Here is a 15,569-nt window from a genome sequence, read left to right as displayed (position 1 = left end):
CAGTGCTCCCTGGCCTGCCATAAAAAGTGTCTAGAGACACTCGCTATCCAGTGTGGCCATAAAAAGCTTCAAGGCAGACTGCACCTGTTTGGAATCGACTTTACTCAAGCAGCAAAAAACACCTCCGACGGAATCCCCTTTTTAATCAAGAAGTGCACGTCTGAGATTGAGAGTCGAGCCCTTAACATCAAGGTAAATCTTTTTTTTTTTTTTATGTCGCGTACAGTGACGTTGTTTATATTTATAACCTAATATCTTGTTTTGCAGTAGTTTTTCATGCTGTAAATGTATTATGTTCCCTTCAGTAATATGGTTCGAGATCTGTCTTTGCTACTGTGTGATCATAAATATATTAAACATGTCTATGTACTTATCTTGTTATCGCAGGGCATTTATCGTGTGAATGGCGCCAAATCCCGTGTCGAGAAGCTCTGTCAGGCGTTTGAAAACGGGAAAGACCTGGTCGAGCTGTCTGACCTCTCACCTCACGACATCAGCAACGTCCTTAAACTCTATCTGAGACAGGTCGGTCTTGCTGAACAATGTTACGATTATTGAAAATTAGCGGGAAACTCGTGTTGAGGGATGCGATATGTTACATGGAGTATTGCACGAGTGAATTGTTGAAGTTGATCCTTTAGGTTTTATCTTCGTGTAATTTGACATCTTCGAATTGATCATTTTATTCGTCATACATAACATTTTAGCATCTTAATACGACATTTACACCCAACAGTTACCAGAGCCGCTGATCCTGTTTCGATTCTACAACGACTTCATCGGCTTGGCCAAAGAGTGCCAGAGGGTGATAGTGGAGGAGGCGGATAAACCTCAGGGCACGCACACAGGAGAGAAAGGTGGGCCGAGCATCCAGCTGAACAGAGTCATTTTCAAGATCAGAGATCTACTCCGCCAGCTGCCCACGGCCAACTACAGGACTCTGCGCTTCCTGATAGCACATCTGAACAGGTAAGAGCTGCAAACTAAAACCCAGAGCTATTTATTTCGAGTAATTCTATCTGTCTTCACAAGTACAGATTTACAAACTTCCTCATAACACTCAAAGAGAAACAGAGACTTCCCCACAGCACAGAGGAAGTTGCAGAACACAAGAGTTATGCTCTGTTTATCGTCTCGTTAGGCTGGTTTTAAAATCCAATACCAGCATGAATATTTGAAGAATATTCTGTACTTTGGTCCTTTTATAATTTAAATTTCAAAATATCTTGGCCTAAAAATCACAAGGATTTGATGTTCTTAATTGCACTTGCAGGAGTAATTGCAGACTTTTAGACCAACTCGTGACAGAAAAATGCTTTTGATTGTCAGCACCTTCCTGAAGCAGGTTTCATTTCTTTTTTTTTTTACAAATGGAAGGTGGTTCTGTCAAACCTTTTTCTCACATCTTTTCACCACTTTTATGTTTGAATTAATTGGCCATTACCAGTCGACAGAATGTCAGTCTGCCTCTGACTCAGTGTGCTGTTTCTGAAAACCCAGACAAAAAAAAAAAAAAAACAACCTTCAACTCTTTATCCCTCTTCACCACCACAGAGTCACTGAGCAGGCGGAGGAGAACAAGATGACCGCGAGTAACCTCGGCATCATCTTCGGCCCGACGCTGGTGAAGCCTCGACAGACGGATGCCGAGGTGTCCCTGTCTTCCCTGGTGGATTACCCCTACCAGGCCCTGATGGTGGAGCTGCTAGTGCGACACTTCCAGACGGTCTTCGACGTATCCCTTCTTCCTGGTTCTGACATCGCCACCGCCGGCCAGGCATCTCCCAGACTCACTCCGCAAGAGAAAGAGCGGCAGCTCAGCAGACACTCCACCTCCCTGATGGACATTAAAGAGGTGAAGAGGGATCAAAGATTGTTGATAAAGCTGCCTTTGAATCGCATTGTTCAGACTTTGACATCAGTATGAGCGACCGAGTCCCTAAAGACGTTATCAGCTTCACATTTAGTAGGGAATGTGGAGAGAATATTTCAGATTTGGTTAAAAGAACTGTCAACAAACCAGCAACGAAATGGCGACACACCTACCTTTGTCAGCAGTTCAGTGTTTATAAAAATCTCACGTTAACGATAATACAGTTGATTCATATTCTCTGCCACCTGCACTTTTCGTTTAACTTGTTATTAAACTCTACAAATATGTGAAACAATATTCATAACAAGTTGCACATACATTTTTGTTTTTTTTGTTTTTTAAGATTTCACTGCTGGGTCTGCAGGGAGCGTAGCCATTTTTTTAAAAAGTGGATAAAAACTCCTAGGCGTAACAAAAAGACGTTTTCCTGTTTTCACTCCTCTAGCCGGCCCTTTTCGAGTTACATGCAGATAAAGTTTAATTTGATTAACACTGAGATCGTACTCTAATTGTTCATTTTTTTCCCCTTCAGAATGCCAAAGTGTACAAAAGATACTCATCGGTAATCCCGTCCTCACAAATCCTGGATGAGGTGCAGGAGGTCCAGCCAGGAAGAGACAAAGCAGAAGTCTCGGCTTTGGACAGACTCAACGGAGTCCAGACTTCTAGTGGAGACGTCCAGAGGTCCACGTTGGTGTTCGGCCGTCCCAGCACCACCGTCTCCACCATCACCGCGGCACCAAAGGTCCAGCTACGCGCCCAACGCACTAGACACATGTCTCGACCGATCAGCATGCCGCTGGAACGCCTGCCCGCCCCGGCTCAGATCAGCGAGAGGAATAATCGAAACACTGACGATCGTGTTGACGGGAGATCTGACGCCGTGACTGACACTATCCAGGAGATGCCGGAGCCGGGTAAGGCTCGGCAAAGTGGCTCATCCAGGGTTAGCGCCTACTACATCACTCCTTTTATTGACACTCAGACGATGCAGAGGAGGACGTGGGATCGGAAATACAAGCACTATGATGTCACGCCTCGGACTGCTATGATAGTCGCCAACCTGCCATCTGCCAGCTCTGGAGTGCAGCCCATGAAGGCAACCGTGCCTGTCGCTGGCGGTCCAGCTGCTACCACTGCCTCCGTGGTCGCTACCACGAGTAGTGTTACCACCGTGTTCTCCAGCAACCCTTACACGCTGTCCGTCAAGCCTGTGTGGACTTCTAAAAGGGAAAACTGCACAGGAAATTCAGCGAGTGAGTCCAGCGGCTCACCGAACCTTCCATTAACGCTCAGGGCACCGAGGACTCTGCAGCCTCCTCCTGGAACTTTCTACATGCCCCCTGTTGCCGTTAACAACAGGGCGAGGACACTTCCAAACTGGACTACCACTATAACCTCCGTCACCAACACCACCTCGACACTCGCCCCCACCGGCCTCGCCCAGGCTGTCAGCCCTTCCCCTGCTCCGACAAGCCCCTCACAGACCCAGCTCCAGACACAGGACTCCACCGACAGTGCCATCGACCCCGGGGGCTCGACCTGCTCTACCCTCTCGCCTCCCCAGTCTCCACCCCCGAGCAGCCCCGACGACCTCAGCCCCAGTGAGACTAAACCCGTCTACCAAAGACTGCGACCTCGGCGGCTGCAGGAGCTTGAACACAGAGAAGCTCATTTTGTCTGATGCCAAAAAAAAAAAAATATATATACGTATATATATACACATATATATGTATATATATATATCTGTAAATATTTATGTATCTGTGCCATAGTTTATACTGGGGAAAACATTTTTATCAACAAGCTGAGAATGGGAGGAAATGTAGGCCTGTGAAAATAAACCACAAAAGTGTTATAAGTACTAATATATTCTATTTTACATGTTGAAGTCATCAACAGTGGTTGATGTAAGCATTCAAAACAAGCAAATACGAAAAGTTTATTGCCAATGAAATCGATGCCTATCACTTTTCCTGTTCAATGTTTTATGTTACAAAATTATATTTTTCATGATGCACTTAATGCAGGTTGAAATTCTGATGTTTCCTTTTAAGTCAAAATTTTTTTAAATTTTGTATTTTATTCCACAAGGAATAGATGGAAGTATTCTTTACATGAGGTTCTTAATTATAATAAATTCAACGTTCTTGCGTTTTAAATGTGTCCATTGTAGCCTGTGATTGGTACATATTTTCTCAGTATGTAAACCTTATGTATCTGTTTACGTTTTTTTTTTATATTCATTCATGCATACTCTGTGTTTGTCACAATAATTTGGTCTCATGACATTATTGTGACCATACAGAAGAGAAATGACATGCAACCGTTCTTGCTGCAAAATTAAAAAAAAAAGTACTTTAAACTGTTATTTCTGTTCTGGTTGAGTTTTTTTTTTGTGTGTGTTTTTTTTTTTTAAAGATTTCTGTTCAATTCCTCAGGTTATATTTGAAGGTTTTGTCAAATATGTTTTTATATTTACTTCGTGTGTGTTATATATGAACACTGTTTCTACTTACCACTAAAATGAGGCCTTGATTAAATCATTTTTACGAGGAAACTTTTTTGAAGGTATTAAGAAATAAGTTAGAAATTATAGATCTGCAAAATAACTGCTAAACCAAGAAAAAAAATGAAAATTAGAAAGAGCTCTGGAAACGGACAACTTTCCTATGAAATTCTATTTCATTATTCGCCTAAATGTTTCAGCTCTGCTCCAATATTTGTGTCTCAGAGAACCAGGGTCATATCTGAAACATTTTTGTCCGATCGTTCAGTAGACCCCTTAGACATAAGTTTTATTTTTTATAATATTTATGCTCGTTTTTTCATAGCTGCCTATTGTGCATTTCGATGTAATCAATGTTATTGTTGGCTTTACTTTGTTCTTTTGGGCAAATTGAAAAGAGAGACATTGGAGTGCTGTCAGATCCATGATTATTTTCAGTATTGGTTGACAACTAAAAAGTGTCTCTTAAATTACTTGTTTTGTGCAACAGCCTGAAAATATTCAACTTGCACTCACAGAAAAGCTGAAATGTTTTTGCTTCAAAATATGTATTTTATATATATTTTTTTTTTTATCTGTAGCCAGGGAGGTCTAAATTCACTTTATGTGCATTGTTTATGCGTATTATTCACACTACCTGTTGCACTTTTATCTTATTTTATATTTCAGCCACGGATCCGGTCCGATCTCTTTGTTATAATTCGCTGACTTTAATAAATTTGTACTCACGCCGGGATAAACCTTAAATTGATGTTCGTGTTAGGGGGAGCCACGTCTGCTGCAGCTACACGTGGTTTTAATTTGAGGCTTCTCATTCTTCTCACTGAATTAACCATGTCAGCTGCTCCACCTTCTCGAGCTGCTCGGAGCCGTGAGTCATTTTCAGGCGCGTTCGACACAAAACGTGAAACGAACCCTCGCGTCTGCCGTGTTACTAAATCCAAACTCTCGATTTATCTTGTAGGTGCCTCGCTGAAAGACTTCCCCTCCAGAGTGTGTCGCGCACTGACTGTGCAGGTAAATCTCGCTGATGTATCTTTTGACAAAACACGCCGGCGATGAACCCCACCTCTAGTGTTGGACAATCTTCCTCTCCAGGATGCCTTCGTTTCCCCCCCCCCCCCCTTCAGCAGATATCCCCCTAAGTCTGCCTCAAAATGGATGGCTGTTGTCTTTTTTTCTGCCTGCCCGTGTTGAGCTGGGAGATTAGAGCAATCAGATTAGGAGTGCTGCTGACCTGCAGGCAGAGAGCAGAGAGAGAGAGAGAGAGAGAGTGGACAGCTAGGAGTCCTACGGAGCTCTTCCACCTTGCTTAATGTTTTCCATTACTTCAGCTTGTTAGTGCACCTGTTTCTCTTGATGTCGTTCGACTTTTATATCATTCAACAAGAGGTAAGCGTCAGAATTGGCCAGTTTATTCTTTCTATCGAGCAATTAAACGTGTTGGAAGGTAATGTAAGCTGACAGGTGGGATTGCTAATTCATGTTTTAGTTTTTCTCATTTTTAAATTGTGGCAGAATGTTGTGACAAATCCTTTTGACAGTGTTTTTGCTGATACTGCTATTTGTTTAGATGACTGAATTGCAGCACTTTTTCCACTGATGAGATGTGTTTGTGCCATAAAATGTCTACATTTCTTCTACCGAGCTTATTCAAGGAAATCGTAGCATATATTATAATTGTCTGAGTAATAAGGTGATTTCAGACACATAGTGGGAGCCTTAAATCTCCTGTTTTAGTCTTACAGTCCCCCTTTTGTTTTTATAGACAAGTGTTATGTCTCTGCATCCTCAGTCTGGCAGTCTGCAGTAATCTACTGGACATGTCACTCTGAACAAATTACTCTGTCCGACATTCTCTGATGTCCCATCTGCACATAACTTGTATATGTCATTGGCTCCAAAATGAATTTGTCTTCTGGAATAAATCTGCACAATAGAGTACATTCAAACTGCGTTTGTATTTCAAGTATACGGTTTCACATGTATACAGACATCAAGTCGTGCTTATATGTTCTGAATAATGGTGTTTGAAAATAGATTTAATGTTATCGTGTATTTCGCCTTGAGGAAAAATTCTGCCCTTTAGCCTTTATACGCCCACGCAATAGGGATTTAGGGATTTTGTGCTTTCTCTGAAGCAGTTTGAAGGGCGGTCTTGTTCATAGTTGTTGTCAAGAAAACCTTAAACAAATCGAAGTCGATGCTAAATCCAGGTTCAGTTAAGTTTGAGTAAAAATTTGATCAAATCAGAAGCCAGCACAGAGTCAGTGCATCGAAAGACCAAAACAATTATGTTTACATGTCTTTTCTTTGTCTTTCTCGATAGACACATAATCATTCTAATTCATTTAGCTTCAATCAAATGGAGCAGTAGTGACAGTTGTATCAATATGTTAAAGAAGAAGAAGAAGAAGATAAAAATATGCAAAAAAATAAAGCACAATAATGGAAAAGCCTCAAAGTTTTTTTTTAATTTAAAACAGGCACAAGATCAAATCCAGTCTAATATAAGGCAAGTGTTCTCAAAACCAGAACCAGGTAGCGCACAGTGGTACCGGTTCTCTCCGACTACCAACTGTGTGATCTTTGTCTTTAATGTGTGTTTGTTTCCGACGTCTTTGTGACAACTGAAATGTCAACACTGATGGGAGTTGTTTACCTGCAGGTTTCTCACAGTCTGATGACCCCTTCCAGGGGCTGAGCTGCAGAGCAATGAAGACAGGCTCTCAAATCCGCCTATTACTGTGGAAAAACTGGACTCTTCGCAAGAGACAGAAGGTAAAAACAGTTAGGTGAAGTGAGTTGGACAAAAATGTACGAACACTATTCAGGATAATGCGGTCCAATACGACCCCATAAATCCTCTCGGTATCTCTCCGACGCTTAAACTGCATGTAGCAATGCTTTATTGCAGCTGTACTGAATTGTGCAGGTGCTCCTATTGTTGACTGCGTACGACTGCGTCACCTGTTTGTGTCCAGATCCGCTTCATGGTGGAGATCCTCTGGCCTGTGTTGTTATTCATCGGTCTGGTGTGGCTGAGGAAGGCGAATCCACTGTACCAACAACATGAGTGTAAGAACGAACCGTTAAGAATCCAACAGCTATCGTTGCTAATTTACCCTCATCTATTGAACCAGGTGTTCCTTATGAAATTACAACTTGTATGAGGGTTCTTTTCATGGGAAGAGTAACCCATAATATCCCTTTGGAAACGAGTCACAAGTCCTTGCCTGCCCTCTGACGTGATGTGCGTTCCTTCAGGTCATTTCCCCAACAAGGCAATGCCCTCGGCAGGGATTCTCCCCTGGATCCAAGGCATCTTCTGCAACACCAACAATCCCTGCTTCAGATACGCAACCCGAGGAGAGTCCCCAGGCGTTGTGTCCAACTATAACAACTCAGTGTAAGCAATAATGACAGCGCTCTTAAACCTGGTAAACTTCGCATTGATAGAAACTGAAATTATTTGATTTGTTGTTTAAGATCACTAGTTTGTCGAAGTCTTAATTTCTTTTTTTGAAATATGGTTAAAAAATTACACAAATTCAGTAAGGTTTTTTGTTGTTGTTTTTTTTTGTCTTCCTCCAGATTGGCACGGTTTTACGTTGACATCCAGGAGCTTTTGCTCAATGAGAGGGAGATCCCGCAGTTTGGCCGGCTTTGGCATGAAATGTCATCCTTCGCCAACTTCATGGACACTTTGCGCAACAACCCATCTGCGTTCTCAGGTAAAGGGCAAAGAGAAAGAAATTGTTCACTCAGTCACACTTCTCTTGAGAGTAAAATGGTTCGTAAAGGCTTTAGGTTTTAGGTTTATTTTTTTTTTCCCAACTCTGTAATCTCAACAGAAAAAGACTGTTGGAGATCAAGTCTGCTGTGGTTGTAGCTTTCTGGATAAATGTATAACCGAAGGTATTCATAGTTTAAAAAGTGTATCATTAGTGTTTTTCTTAACCTGATTACTAGCTGTGGAATAATCATAATTTTGTTTGTACAAATCTGGTAAAGACGTTTTTAAAAAAAAAATACTTTCATTGTTTCCCAATTTATTGAGATGTCAGGTATTATTTTTCCAATGCTTATTATAATTTATTTTAGCCAGTTATCCATATTTAAAAAAAAAGCTCATCTTACACAAAAACTATCCAGTAAAGTAGTGTATAAACTGTTCTTCTGTTCGACCTCTTATTCACGGTTAATATTCACATTATTGTGGTCATTCAGGTGCAGAGGATTGTTTATGACCTGGCCGGAAGGCACGCGTAAAAATGCTCTTCCCAATATTACTTCCACCGAAATTATCTTTGTCTTTTGGCAGGGATGTGCATATCAACACTTTTCCTCTTGCTCAGTATTCTCCTGCTGAAAATCCGGAGCTCTGCCAATCTCCTCTGCTGTGAATCATTTCCTCTGAGCGGCTCACTACCGCTCGGGTCAGTATTGTTTTTTTTTTTCTTTTTTGTGGTTCTGACCTTTCACTCTCTCCGTTTATTATTTTCCATCTAGGACGTGGGTTGAAGATAGAGGATATTCTGAAGGATGACGAGGTCCTCACAGCCTTCCTGTTGAGAGACGCCGACCTCTCGGAATCTATCGTTTTTGAGCTCATCAACGCAAGAATACGACTTGAACAGGTAGACTTGGTTTATCCTCATTTTTCTGGTGCATCTCTGTGTTTTTCCTTGACCTTTGCAACAATATGTGGATTTTTTTTTTTTCCCCCCGCAACGTGCACCACTGAAAATAACATTCGACCCTTTTCTTTCTTTTCGTGCTGTCCAGTTTGCGTTCGGTATCCCAGACCTGCAGCTGAAAGACATCGCGTGCAGCCAGGCCCTGCTGGAGCGCTTCATCATCTTCCCCAGTCGTATGGGACTCCACGGGGTCCGCAACGCCATGTGTGCCCTCAGCCAGCCGCAGCTGCAGAAGATCGAGGACATCCTCTACGCTAATTTGGACTTCTTCAAGATCTTCAGGGTGGTTAGTCGCTTTATAGTGTTTTCACACTAAATGGATGCGCCAGACTATTGATCACAGCCTCAGTCTGTGATTATAGTCTGGAACCTCTGATCACGCCAAGGTTGGCACAACCACTCTGAAGGGCGGACCAATCTGCAACCAGTGTCATTGAAGTCAAGTGTTTTTTTTTTTTCTAAATCTAGTCGCAGCGGTGATATAGTTTTGATGAATATGGTGGCCGATTAGAGTCTGCTCTGATGTTTTTAAAATAACCCGAGGTCTACACCCGGTCAGGTGCAATAACTGGAAAAAAACAAAAAACATTCACATTATAAACCGATGATCCTGTATGTCTAACGACCCTTCATTGAGGATGTTGTGGAGGCTTTTTTGTGTTTTCTTGGTTATGGGGTTTTCCATGGAAAGGTTCGTCATTACTGGTACTCTACCATCCTCTGAAGGCTTTAACAACGTAGGTAGTGTGACATCTGTCTTCCTGTTCTGGTAAAATGAAGGCCAGTCTCTGTTTTTTTTGTGGTGGCTTCATTTGTTTTCTGTAACTTCTCTGATTCCTCTGGTATGAATGTAGAGGTAAAGAGGCATTTGAGTACGATTTGAAAAGCCTGTCAGTCAGCCAGGGATACATGTGGTGCAAAGTAATAAATGCCAGGTTTGGCTAGTGCAACCAGTTTGTCCCAGCTACTGGTCTAGAAAATTTTTAACAGGAGTTTTTTTTTAATCTAATCAACTGGATCAGCAAAGTTGATGTGGCGGTATCGTTTCTGCTTCAGCTGACATATTGGATTTATAGCAGATGTGGTTTTTGTCAGTGCTGGTTTGTGGGCAGTATAGTACATCTTCTGTCTGATTTGTGGCATGAGTATTAGCTCTATATATAGGTGTGTGATGATGCCAAGACTGCATGTGTGGCCTAGTAGCTGATTTTAGCTTACAGGTGAATCTGCCAGATCTTTTTCATCCTGTCACTTGGGGCCTATAATGAAGCACACGCTCAATTACACACCGTTTACGCATGTAATTATAAAAAGCAAACAACAGGGAGGCAGAAAAACGGAGCTTTTTTTTTTTTTAATGACACTTGAAGAAAAAGCCCTTTTACTCATTTATTTTAATATATATGTATAAATAAATAGTAGCTGTACCTCAGCAAATTGTACCAAAACAAATAAATAAATAAATGTAGCATTAAAAGAAAGCAGCTACAAACTGTACTATATTTAAACGTTTTTTTTTTTTTCTCATGACAGCCACTTGTTTTGTTACTATGTTTGTTGAGGTTCAGCCTGAGTGAGTCAGGTCACTGGCTCAGGGAATTCACATGGCATTATCTCTGTTGGCCTGTTTCTTTAATGGGCTTAGCTTGCCCCCGCATACAGCCTGTTAAGTGTTTGCTAAGACATGAGGTTGCGTCTCATAAATAACTCACCGCCATGTGCAAGTCTAAAGAGTTCAGTGCACCTAGCTGCCAGTACACCTGTTTATCAGGCCGGCTGGGGCTTTAATTACCTCTGTCTTGAAGACATTGCCCGGCAATTGCAATAATTATGAAGCTGGTGTAAATTGTTGGGAAATGAGGCCCGTAATTAAATAGCACAGAAAGATATATAGTCAGAATTGGGTGTTTGTTGTGAATCTGGCCTTGGACAAGAGCTTGAATAATAGTAAATCATTTTTGTGTTTTTATATTAACTTATTTTATTCCCTGCTCTTTTTGATAGTACTTCAGCATATTTAGATCCTGCTTTTAAAAACTTAGAAAAAGCAACAACGTTTTTTTTGGTCAGCCGATCGAGACTAGAGTCCGACCGATTTTATTGGCATTATATGTCATTTTTACTTGATAACGTCCCAGTGAAGTTCACTGTTTTAGTGCACTGATGACATTTTGCACATTTAAGTTCATTGTTAAACTGTTAAATGTTCTGCCTTCATTATGTATCTTTGTCACACGTGTTTGATAACCACCTTTTGTTTGAAAAATTAAAATCTGAATTCTTTTTAACTTCCTGATTTTGGCTTCAGCACCAACAATCCAGTATCGTTTGGGCTCTCGTCCAGACTCTTCTCCAGAAAGACATTAATGATCCCCGCAGAGTGAATCCTAATGATTTTGGTGATGCCTTGATTTTTACTATTGGCTCCACAAAAAAAGCTGAAATATCTCAACAATTTATAGATGAATTGCCATGAAATTTGGCACACGTGTTCAAAATTTTTATTTGTACAATACTTTCGTTATGTATACAACATCTTTTTATTTTTTTTATTTTGTTATCTACCTACTTCTACTATTATGATTCCATCTCTTATTTGTTGTACAAATGTGCCTTTATTTGACATTTTCAGTAAATATTAGAGAAATATGACAGAAAAAAACCAACTCTCGCCAGCTCCACGACTTGCGTCTACACCGAGCACACGCACTCTTTGGAGGATGATAATACGACGGTAGCGTCTTAGTGATGATCTCTGCATTTAACCCATTAGTTCCATTATCTTTAAAGCCTATTACTCCGCCGAGCTCTGCCTTGCAACTACTATACTCCCCTCATTACGCTCTCGAATCCTGTCTCCCATCTACCTCCTTCTACCCTCCCTTTCTATAGTCCCTCGCTTTCTCTCGTTCTCCCTCAGCGCACCGCCTCCCTCCTTCCTTCGTTCATTGAAATGCAGGCAAGAGGAATGCGAGAGGAAGGATATCTCATGTGCGTGTGTTTGTCTTGGCACTCAGGGTTTCCTCACCCTCAGCCCTCTGCCCTGACCAGACGTTTTCTAACACCAACTGCTAATGGTTTCTCTAGAAGATAAGTCACTGAAGGAGGTCTTAGGGGAGTAACAGTTACAGTGGTTGCTTTTCTAACAGTTGATGGATTATAAATTTGATAAAGGTTCGCCAAAGTACACCGTTCCTTTATATACATATGTCGTAACATTTGTTCTAAAGTGTGCGACCAAAACAAAAAACAGGCGACTGATAGTTTTGCTCAGTAGGCTACTAATTTTAATTGTGGTAAAGAAAAGTGGGCAAAAAATGGTTTCCTTCCTCAGAAACAAACACTTCCTGGAAGTTTCCAGGAATTTAAAGTTGCTGTTTAACTGGTTTCTTGCTAAAAATGAATGTGGTTATCATCACGGGACATGACTTAACAAAGAAACCCAAAAAAAGAGCACAGATGGTTTTAACATGAAAGAACAAACGGCCGGTTGTGTTTGAATCTCTTCATCTTATCTAAATTAATCTCATTTTATTCTGAATAAATATTTTTTCTCCAATGCGTCTTGTGACTTTGTTTCTCCAGATGCCTCAGCTCATGGACCGCCCCTCCGAGGGGGTTGACCTGCATTTCTGGGGTCGGGTTCTTAAGGGAGCATCGGAGAAGATCCAAATTGTAAGTGCACCAAAGGCCATCAATCCCTTCCACTCCTGCTCCCGCTACGCTCCTCATCTCCTTAGTCCTGCAGGATCAGAGGCACCACTATTTTTAGTCCTGCAGGAAACTCGCCTCTTCCGCTACTTCTTGTTTGAGAATCGCTCGCAGAGGAGTCTCACCGATGGGGCTCAGCAATGTGGAGGTTACGTGTGTGTGTGTGTGTTAACAACCTGCTGTACAAGTGCTGATATCGCTCTATAACCCCAGATGTATGTGCGCGGCTGTGTAAATCTGCATTAATGTATAAGCCTGCTACTCTGCATGCACAAGTATTGAATACATGTGAAATACAAACCAGACTGGAATAGAATAGTAATGGAATGTATTTGAGGAGAATACAATAGCTATTGTAGAGAAACACAATAGAGCAGAAGAGTACAGAGTAGGATCAAATATATGTTCATAGAACAGAACAGAGTGAAATACACACTGTAGAGGAATTAAAGACAATTGAATAGAAATTGAAAAATGAATCAATAACAGAATAGTGTAAAAAATAGACATATACTGTTTAACACAACAGGAAAGAATATAGGAGAACATAGAAGAGAATATTATATAAAAATATACAAGAGAAATACAATAATATTACAAAATATAAATTTTGAAGAGAAATAGAATAAGTATAGGAAAACCTAGAAAACAGAAAAGAACAGAGATGGTAGAATAAACTCAAATCAATACTAAAGAAACATAAATTTTCAGTTTTTAGAGATAAAAGTAAACCAAAATTATGAATCAGAATTAATTCAATGCTAAAATTATGGCCATATCAACACCAAAAATCCTTTCTACTATTGGCAGGTACAGAAAATATATATATATATTTTTTTACAAATACAACACAATTGACTAGACTACAACAGAATACAGTTTGGAACATTTAATACATCAGTTATTGTAGAATATAATAGAGTAGATACCGAAGAGAAATTCAGAACAGCATATCACAATAGAACAGAATAGATACTTGAGTATACATACATGTATCATGTGACACACGCATACCAATGACTGTGATTGAGATGTGTGTTTCGGCACGTTCACCGCATGTCCCCCGGGGGTTAGTGTGTCCCATCATCACCTTCGTCAAGAGTGAGAGAGAGACAGAGAGAGAAGGGGGAGGGAAGGGGGGGGGTGGGGGTGGGGGGTGGGAGAGAGGGACATTCCTTTGAGGTGACACATCCTGTAGGTGGGACCTTTGTATCACCGTGGTGACAGAAAGGCGAGCCAAACGCTCTCGTTACCCACCTCTCCTTCCTCTCAGCTCGGTGTGCGAAATAATAAATACGAAAATGGAGGAAGAGGGAGCGAGAGGGGCAGAAATTCGGGGTGTGTAGTAGCATGCGTGTGCATGTTCACACGTAAAACTTGTCTTTTGAATGGGCGACGTACAGGAACAATGAGTCATTTTCATCAGTGACCTCTGCTAATAAGACTGACCTCGGTTAATAAATACCAAACGTCTGATCCTGTATGAGGTCATCTCAAGATTAAGATTAGTTATAGGTTGATTTCTCTTTGGGGTAATGCCTTTATATCTCCTCGAGCAAAACCTAAGTACTGGGGAGAATTGCACTTGGATAAATCTATTTTTGTCCCATCAATAGGAGGATATTTAGTCCACCCTGCGACTGTCCTCATGTGAGGAGGGGCGTCTGTCCAACATGTTTGCTTATCTTTCCAACTATTGTTTTCTCGGGATCGTTTATGTTATGAAATTCACAGGGTATGGATGAATATGAAGGACATAAATATCCCCGACTTGTATATAATTATCTGATAAACGTCAAAATGCTAAACACGAGTTGTTTACACTTACCAGCAATACCTAACATTCATTTATCCTGTTGGAGGGAGGGTGATATTTGGTCTTACTTGGCAGCACTGATGACCAAACATAAGTCGCAGAATATTAAAATTGGTTGACAACTAGTTTGGCTCAGGTCAAATCATTTTTGGAAATGCTCCTGCTGTAACAGCTGCTTTTGGTGGCATCACGTTATGATATTTGATAATACAGCGGAGACTTAAAATCTGGCACTCTATGTAGATCATAGTTCTGTGGGACTAAACTCATTCAGCATATATCTAGTAAACATCAACACACCTTAAAAAAAGGTCTAAATGAGGTCTGACACTGGCCACTTTTTAGATTTCACTTTCTGTGGACTCTTTTTGGATACTCATCCTCATTGTCTTTGAATTTTAGTCCCATGTACTTCCCAAACACTCAATTCAAACTGCCATTTGTGTTTAAACCTTGTGATGCATAAGAATTGAAGGTGGAAATATTGACAGAAATACTATAGGTTCCACGGAGAGACTGAATTGATGTTGTTTTATAGAAGTCTTTAAATTTATAATCAGGCTGATGGGTAAAGCTGACCACAAAGAAAAACCTTTCCTGTGGCCCTTTCTATGTCTTGCACAGCTGATGGAGCGGGAGAGCTCTCAGGAGGTCCTGAAGGCGGTTTCCTCTTTGTTCCAAGATGGAGGTCCCTTCACGTTCACCCAGTTGATGTCCAGCGTGTCGAGCCTCTTCTGCGGATACCCAGAGGGAGAGGGCTCCAGCGTCCTGTCCTTTAACTGGTACGAGGACAACAACTACAAAGTCTTTCTGGGCGTCAACAGCACCAAGAACTACAACTACGTCTATGATGACAATACCAGTAAGTAAAGAGATCTTGAACTGTACCTGTCTCAATCCCATTCCATAGTGTACCATATACTGATTTGTATAGTATTTCTCACTGACTTTTCCTTAATA

General features: G+C 41.0%; 2 protein-coding genes across 4 annotated transcripts in view; both read left to right on the top strand.

The window, feature by feature from the left end:
* The window catches only part of LOC138203179 (rho GTPase-activating protein 29-like), a 28,616-nt gene extending 24,378 nt beyond the window's left edge, over window positions 1–4,238 (top strand). For all 3 annotated transcript variants that reach the window (XM_069157880.1, XM_069157881.1, XM_069157882.1), the window contains 5 exons: window positions 4–192; window positions 388–525; window positions 737–969; window positions 1,555–1,855; window positions 2,406–4,238. In XM_069157880.1, coding sequence (XP_069013981.1) covers window positions 4–192; window positions 388–525; window positions 737–969; window positions 1,555–1,855; window positions 2,406–3,557 — 2,013 coding nt within the window. In that variant the 3' untranslated portion in view covers window positions 3,558–4,238. The remainder of the gene's footprint in view (window positions 1–3; window positions 193–387; window positions 526–736; window positions 970–1,554; window positions 1,856–2,405) is intronic.
* A 1,313-nt stretch (window positions 4,239–5,551) lies between these two features.
* LOC138203178 (retinal-specific phospholipid-transporting ATPase ABCA4-like) overlaps window positions 5,552–15,569 on the top strand; it is a 38,927-nt gene continuing 28,909 nt past the window's right edge. Inside the window, exons 1-9 of the mRNA XM_069157878.1 lie at window positions 5,552–5,774; window positions 7,051–7,163; window positions 7,367–7,460; window positions 7,650–7,791; window positions 7,977–8,116; window positions 8,895–9,022; window positions 9,171–9,368; window positions 12,668–12,757; window positions 15,234–15,471. Coding sequence (XP_069013979.1) covers window positions 7,098–7,163; window positions 7,367–7,460; window positions 7,650–7,791; window positions 7,977–8,116; window positions 8,895–9,022; window positions 9,171–9,368; window positions 12,668–12,757; window positions 15,234–15,471 — 1,096 coding nt within the window. The 5' untranslated portion in view covers window positions 5,552–5,774; window positions 7,051–7,097. The remainder of the gene's footprint in view (window positions 5,775–7,050; window positions 7,164–7,366; window positions 7,461–7,649; window positions 7,792–7,976; window positions 8,117–8,894; window positions 9,023–9,170; window positions 9,369–12,667; window positions 12,758–15,233; window positions 15,472–15,569) is intronic.

This window comes from Embiotoca jacksoni, unplaced genomic scaffold, assembly GCF_022577435.1.
Source record: "Embiotoca jacksoni isolate LCO1_2020_lvr unplaced genomic scaffold, fEmbJac1.0.p SCAF_22, whole genome shotgun sequence".
Taxonomy (NCBI): Eukaryota; Metazoa; Chordata; class Actinopteri; family Embiotocidae; genus Embiotoca; species Embiotoca jacksoni.
Note: the sequence above shows the minus strand (reverse complement) of the source record. Positions and strands in the feature narration are given on the sequence as shown.